The following is a 7793-nucleotide window of genomic DNA, read 5'->3' on the forward strand; positions in this document are numbered from 1 at the left end:
CTGCCGCTCTACCCGTTAGACTTTGTATCTCCTTTCTCGTAACAGGTGACTTCATGTTGAGTATAGCCATGATTTGATTTGCATATGCCTCGATTCCTCTGTGGGTGACTAAGTATCCCAGGAATCGGCCGGATGAGACTCCAAATGTGCATTTGCTCGGGTTCAACTTCATGTTGTTTTTTCGGAGTAGGCTGAATGCCTCGGCAAGGTTCTTGATGTGATGTGCACACTCAGGAGCTTTGACTAGCATGTTGTCTATGTAAACCTCCATAGTCTTGCCGATTTTCTCCATGAAAATTTTGTTCACTAGCCTTTGGTAGGTTGCTCCGGCGTTCTTCAGCCCAAAGGGCATGACTTTGTAGTAGTATGTACCTCTTTCGATGATGAAAGAGGTCTTTGCCTTGTCGTCTTCATGCATCAAGATTTGGTTGTAGCCGGAGTAGGCGTCCATGAAGCTTAGCAGTTGGTTGCCGGAAGTTGAATCGACGAGCTAATTAATTCTAGGCAGTGAAAATTTGTCTTTAAGGCATGCCTTGTTGAGGTCGGTGTAGTCGGCGCACACTCTCCACAGACCTTTATCTTTCTTTGCCACTAGAACAACGTTCACCAGCCATTCTGCATAGGAGACTTCTTTAATGAAACCGGCAGCTAGAAGATTATCGATCTAGGCTTCAATGATGGGAACCCGCTCAGGGGCAAAGTTACGTCTCTTCTGCGCTACAGGCTTAATAGCTGGGTTAACGTGTAGGCGATGGCAGATGATTTGGGGATCGATGCCAGGCATGTCGGATGGCGACCATGTAAATACGTCTTTGTTGTTCTAGAGGAAGGCTGGAAGCTCTACCTTTTCCTCCTGGCTTAGGCGCAAGCCGATCCTCACTTTTCTCTCTGGCTTGTCAGGATTAAGGGGTACTAGCTCAACGTCCTCTTTGGGCTTCCATCCTTCTTCAAGAGAGGCCTCCGGACAGATTCCCTAGACTTGGTCCTGATTCTTTGATTGCTATTGGGGAGTAGCTATTCCCTTTCCTTTCTGGTCTGCTCGACCGTCCGGAACGGGATCTGCTTTCTCCTCTGCTTGTTCTACTCCCTTTAGATCTGCCTCATTCACAAGGAGGAACTATGTTTGCTTGCTTCTCTTTAGCCCTTGAGCTGAGCATTTCCTCACTATTGCCTGATCGCTATTAATCTGGCCGATGCCACCCCCAGCGATTGGGTAACGGATCTTCTGATGTGTGGCAGAGGTGATGGCGTTGATCTTGCAGATCCATGGTCTACCTAGAATGCCATTGTAGGGTGAGATTTCATCAATGACCATGAACATTTGTGAGTTGATTATTGGTGGGGTGTAGACGTCGAGCTCTATTGTGCCCACGGTAACTGTTGTTGCGCCATTGAAGCAAGTCAGCAACTTGGTTGATTTATTAATCTTTGTTGGATGACTGCCGATTGTAGGATGTTGGCTGCACTGCCCTCGTCTACATGGATTTAGTCAACCATGGCCTGAGCAATTTGAATGTTGATGACAAGGGCGTCGTTGTGTGGTAGATCAAGGCCGATTAAGTCTTTCTTTTGGAAGCCGATCACGGGATCGTCTTCTGCCAATGAGAGGCTAGTTGACACTTGGGAGATCATAGTAGCCTGTTTGATCTTCCTCTTCTTTTCTTTGTTGGTCAGTCCGGACTCCTCGGAGTCGGCTAGGATTGTGTTAATCCTTATGACCTTCTAGGGTGGCTCCTTGGCGGTATCGCGGTCTTCTATCTGCTGGATGGCCTGTTTCGTGATGAACTCCGTGCAATGACCTTCTCTCACGAGTTCTTCGAGATGCTCTTTCCAAGCAAAGTAATTATTCGAATTATGCCCATGTGTTGCATGGAAGACACAATATTTTCTGGTATCCCTCTTGTCCGGATCTCCTTTGAAGGGTGGCGGTCCTTTTACCCCAGGTTTGTCCTTCACTTGGGCTAAAATTTGATGTATGGGGATGGAGAACTTGGTTTAGTTCTCTTTTGTCATAGCATCTCTTTGTAGGTATGACCTGTATTTGTCTTTGTCCTTGCTACCAAGCTTGTCGCCTCTTTGTTCTGCCAGCTTGGTATGCCGATCTTCCTGCTCAGTGGACTTCTTCGCGGCGATTCGGTTGTCATCTCAGAGTGCATAGCTTTCTGTGGTCGCGAAGACCTCTTCCAGAGTCTGGCTGGGAGTGATAGTCAGTTCGCGATATAAGTCATGTTCTACTGGAAGACATTTCTTGAATGCAGAGGATGCGATTTGGTCATCGCATCCTACGTTGTTGGTCTTTTCTGCTTTGAACCTCTTGATGTAATCTCGAAGGGATTCATCGGGCTTCTTGCACAGGTTGAACAGATGGTCAGGTTTCTTCTTGATTGTCCGATAAGAAGTGTATTCTTTAGTGAAGAAGTAAGTAAGCTCCTTCAAGCTGCTGATCGACCTGGATGATAGGGTATGGAACCAATCCTGAGCTGCTCCTCACAAAGTCATTGCAAACACCTTGCACATTAGCGCGTCTTCAGCTTTATAGAGGATCATAAGGCTCTTGAAATGCTTCAGATGACTTTCGGGGTCGGAATAGCCTTTGAAGCATGTGAAAGAGGGCGTTGAGAATCGTTTCGGGGGAGCTGCCTGCTCGATTTTGGAGGTGAAAGGTGAGGAGTTTGCTCGGTCTACCTCAACGCGTAGTGTATCTTCTAAATTTTTGCCAATCTTTAAGTCTCGAAGTCGGTTATTCACAAGCTTCTCAACGTCTTCTGCACACATGGCTAGTTGATCAGGTTGATAACCATATAGATTTAGGTAATGCTGATTGACTTCCTCATTGGTTTGCGAGGGTCAACCTTCTAGGTTGCGCTGCCTTGGCAACGTGTTGGTGGACTGCGCTTGAGAGGGAAATTTTGTAACTTGGCGACGAGAGTTGGTTCTTCGAGAGCGAGTAGCGGAGCTCCTTTCTTCACGGTCTTCATTGTGATGATTGTCGAGTTGACCTCCCTGGGGGCCTAGCCTTTCGTGAATATATCTCTGTGAGCGGGCAGCAGAGCGAGTCTCTTCACAATCCTCTTCGCGTTGACCTCCCTGGGAGCCTAGCCTTTCATGAACGTTTCCCTGTGGACCTAAGCAAGCGTGGATGTCAGATCTTGGGCCCAGTCTATCACGAAAGTTGGTCCTTAAATTCAATCTGGATGGGAGACCTCGTCAGCTTTGAGTGTGGCTTGCAGACGCTTGCGACATGTCGACAAGCTGATCTCGTTGTTGTGCATTTCCTTGTCTGCTTACTCTTGCTCGGCCTGCTTGGTTCCCACCGAACTACCTATCGGCGCGTTCGTTCATCCTTCTCTCTTCGCCCTATTGTCCAAGGCCAAGGTTTTGAGCCAAGTTTATTTGGTTGAGGAGTTGCCTCATCAAATTGTTTTGGTCGTCCATTCTTTGAGTTAGCTAGTCAACTCTCAGATTAAGGTCTACTTGACTTCGTGGATCGGGAGGAGAGAAATGTGTGGAGCCCAATTGCACGTGGGCTAGGGTTTCATTGGATGTGTACGTGGGAGCGTGTGTCGAGCGTGGAGGCAATAGAGGGAAGTCGGTGGTGGTAGTGAGCCCACCTTGATGGGAAGTTCCACCATGCTCTGCGGCGGTGCTATGAAGGTGGGTAGATTCGGCCACGGGACATTGGGATGGTACGATAACAGCAGAGGCCGGTGCAATGGTTCCAGTCACACGAGGTGGTTGCTGTGGTACGACAGCTAGGGTTTGTTGCTGGTTTATGGCGATGGGGCCGCTATGTCGATCGGGGGATCGTGGGAGGAGTAGCTTTGGGCCGTCACGGATTAAGCCATCGCGGCGGTCTTGCTCCTCGTGCGCTTGCTTCCAACCATGGTTGTTTGGAAGGCTTCGGTGGATTGGAAAATATGAGGAACGGATTCCTTGAGCACGCGTTGAGTATAACTCGTGCTCTCAATGAAAGCACCAAATGTTTGTGCAAATAATCTCACGGGAGAATACTTGCTTCTAGATCCTTCAACCTTCGATCTTCCTTCTCTCTCCTCCTCAATTCCTGTAAAAAAGATTGGAGTAAATAGACCACACCCGGGAGGTGTTGGCCAAAGGCCCTCCTATGCCTAAGTTAGTTCGAGAGTTTGTAGGAAAACAATGGCTAAGCAAATAGTACGGAGTTTGTATGTAGGGTGTGAACCGGGCGGCCGGAGCCTTGTGTAGTGGGCGGAGCCATGTGGAGAAAATAGGGAGAGGGAGAGAGCTTCGGGTATTTTTCTCGAGTATTAGGAGTAGGTTTAGATGTGGGTTTTTTTGAAGTACCTTGAATGATGAATGAGGTCGTCTATTTATAGGAGCCTCGGGGCTAGGGTTTCGTAGAGAATATACTGAGTTTATTCTCTACCCAAGTTCGTAGGGATCGATTCGGACTTGATAATATCTGAATTAATGATATTATCTCATTTTAAGAAGATAACATCTGAATTAAATGATATTATCTTCTCTTTATTATGATAATATCTGAATTAATGATATTATCTCTTTAAATAAAGATAATATCATATTAATTAAGATATTTATCCCAATTAATTAATTAGCCAAATAAACTGGTTTAATTAATTAATTTAAGAGATAATCTTTTTTTTCACGTGACGTGCTGTGATTGGAGACGAAAATATTTGCTCCTACAATCGTCATCACCACTCCTTACCATAGTGAGAGCCAAGTTTATACTATCTCGTTGTCGTTGTGATGCTTACAAGGACAAGCATAGCATCATACAAACTTGTTGACTAGATATGATTAGGTTCCATCGGGATTTATACTGTATTATTTTTAATTAAGCAAAGAAAAATAGATTTTAAATAGGATTTACATGCATACACATGACGTCCCTCCTTATGCCTCGAAAAGTGGCCAACAAATTCTAACCTCATAATTTTGAGTGGATGTGGTTTGTTTATACGAGGAAATTATGTAGTATTACTTTTAAATAGAGAAATAATGATATTAATTAAACATAACTTACATGCATGTCCCTAAGAATTGGCCAACAAGATCTCATATTTTCTTTAATCATTGCCTTTTTTTTTTAGACAACTTCACAACAATGTCTTCCTTGAGCTAAAATGGATTCCCAATCATGAGCTCCTCAAGCTCTAAACTTTGTAAGCCGGTATCAACAAACTTTGTATCAGACTCTACCCAATTTGCTGCTTTTTTCATGGTTGTTTCTAACTAATGATTTTTTTCCTTCTGAGAATGTGAAGGTGAAAATATCCCATATTGGAAAGTTGATAAACCTAGCAAGGGATTATAAGGTCATCTCCAAACCAACAGGCCAAACCCAAATTATCCTAAATTTTAGCCCAATTTATCTCCCAACCAAAGAAAAATATATGGCTAAATTTTGGAAAACCCAAAAGTTGGGCAGAATACCAATCATGCTATTTCCTGGACTGGAAATTTTTTTGGTGGAGCCCACTGAGCCATGACACAACCCACATGCAAGGAGGGCTTGCGGTTGCTGTGTTGCAGATGATGTCGCGCGCAAGTGTTGCAGTGTTTTTTTTTTTTTTTTTTTTTTTTTTTTTTTTTTTGTTTTATTCCAACAATAACCCAAAGCAACGATCCATATTAAATTCAAACTATTTTAATAGTAAAAAAAAAATCCAACAACTGAAATTTAAATCCAACGGTCAAAATAATATTTTAAATTAATCTAAATCATACCCAATCCCAAAACTCACTCCAAACTCTATAAATACCCACATTTCGCAAATAAATTATATTTGTGGAATTTCAATTTTTTAGGTCAAATTGTTCAAAAGTTAAATTACGAAGTTATTTAAAAAGATTAAATGAAGAAAAGTTATCCATGAAAATAAAAAATTAAACTTAAACTATTCTTAAACAATAAAGTTGAGAATTTAAAATTTTAGTACGAAAGGTTAGGGGAAAAATGGTTTGGGTCATGGCAAAACCCAAATAGTTAATTTTTGGAGGGGGATTTTTGGGTTTAGGACCAAATGGGTTGGAGAAGGCCTAGGGAGTTAGGCTACTGCCCCTTTTGCCAATTGATTTTGGGGTGCAACCTAAACTTCCTTCATAGTATCAGAGCAGGTTACCCACGTATGAAGGCCAACGACCACATATGCTCCACATCACCCAATATTTATTGTCCACGTGTTAGGCTTGAAGTGTCGCCACATGTGCATGGGCTTCTGAGAATGTAAAATGAAAATGTACCATATTGGAAAGTTGAAAAACCTAAAAATGCCTTATAAGAAATTGAACTACTCTCCTCATTGCTAATTGATTTTGGGGTCGAACCTCAACTTCCTTCACTCTCCTTAATCTTTCAAGTACTATCAACTTCTTTTTTTATCTTTTATTCTTCTTGATCAAGACTTGAAGACTTATTCTTACTCTTAATTCATGAAATAACATTGTTTCTCTGCGCTTGTTCCACTATTAATATGAGGTACAAGAAATTAGGGGGTGCTTCATCTACTTTCATTAGGTAGCAAACACACTGCCACTCTTATAGTTAAAGTATTATCCTTACTTCACAGTAGCGAAGGCATCTCTTTGATCTTGACGGGACTCAGCTCGGATTGCATTAAGACACATATCCAAGGTCTTGCAATGGCACTCAGCTCTGATCGCAACCATGGAATCATATTTGAAGAGTTTTGGCTCACAAGGTCATCTTTCTCAAGAACAATGAATACTTGAGCTAGGCAACTGAAACCAGTGTGTTGACTCACAAGGTCATGTTTCTCAAGAACAATGAATAATTGAGCTAGGCAACTGAAACCAGTGTGGTTATGATCAAAACTTAGAGATGGAATCTTTAAAACGTAGTTTTAAACATCAATCATGAAACTAACACATTCAATCAAGAATGATGGCTTGTTTGGAGTAAATCTTTGTGTATTAAATCATACTCATAACTCACAAGGATTCAAGAGATGGAATGAACAATTGAGGGCCCCTTTGATAACCATTTTAGTTTTCAGTTTTCAATTTTCAATCCATTCTGGATGGATATTTTCACTAAATTATCTAACTCAACTCGTCATTGCATGTAAATCTCTTAGGGTGAAATTGGTCCAACCTAGCACCAATTCTTCTCTCTATTTACAGAATAACTGTTGAATCTTCAGAAGAAAACAAGACAAAACATACTTGGACTGCCCATGAACAAAATGGTAGAATAACCTTCCCCAAAACTCAATTCGTTCTTTGCTTCTTTGACTTTGGCTCTTCTTCTTCTTTAGGCTCTTTCTTAATTTGTAATAAAGACTTGTCGTCAACTCGCAATTCGAGAAGTTCCGCTTTTGCAAGTGGATTGTCCAAAAGGACTATCTCATCACTTTTTTCATCTTTTACAGACAGTTTTGCAAGCTCTTCCTTAAACTTAAGCAAAAAAGGATTCCCAATCATCAACTCCTCGGGCTCTAACTTTACTCGTGGGTTGGCAACAAGCTTCGTATTAGATTGTAACATTGGCTCCTAATTCTTGTAATATTCCTGTTAATCTGCACTTTCTTTTTGCAAACAAGGAAGAAAACAAAGTTATTTTGAGATCTTGAAATGACAACTACTTTTAGTACTAAATGAGCATACCCTAAAGCATGTATAGCTGCCGAATTATAATTGGAGGGAAAAACAACTAATCCAAACAGCGAAATGAACAAATCATATTTTCATGTTTTTTTATTAAATAAATATGCACATTAGTGTTCAATAATGCTAGAGGCACAACATAGTATACATAGGCATATAAA

The 7793-nt window shown here is 41.9% G+C and overlaps 1 protein-coding gene across 1 annotated transcript; it reads right to left on the minus strand.

Moving 5' to 3' along the window:
- Positions 1 to 2145: 2145 nt before the first annotated feature.
- Positions 2146 to 2775, minus strand: LOC117621714. The gene is made up of 2 exons (XM_034352265.1): positions 2492 to 2775; positions 2146 to 2449 (listed from the first exon to the last, which is right to left on the minus strand). The coding sequence occupies exons 1-2, from the start codon at positions 2773 to 2775 to the stop codon at positions 2146 to 2148; spliced, it is 588 nt and encodes a 195-aa protein (XP_034208156.1).
- Positions 2776 to 7793: the final 5018 nt, after the last annotated feature.

Source organism: Prunus dulcis, chromosome 3, assembly GCF_902201215.1.
Source record: "Prunus dulcis chromosome 3, ALMONDv2, whole genome shotgun sequence".
Classification (NCBI taxonomy): Eukaryota; Viridiplantae; Streptophyta; class Magnoliopsida; order Rosales; family Rosaceae; genus Prunus; species Prunus dulcis.

Bases quoted from the DNA above. Each gene is read 5' to 3' on its own strand.
- LOC117621714 (XM_034352265.1), bottom strand. From the start codon at position 2,775: ATGTGTGCAGAAGACGTTGAGAAGCTTGTGAATAACCGACTTCGAGAC. The intron at 2,450-2,491 runs GTGAGGAGCAGC...CCTATCATCCAG, and splicing joins AAGGTGTTTGCAATGACTTT to GTCGATCAGCAGCTTGAAGG.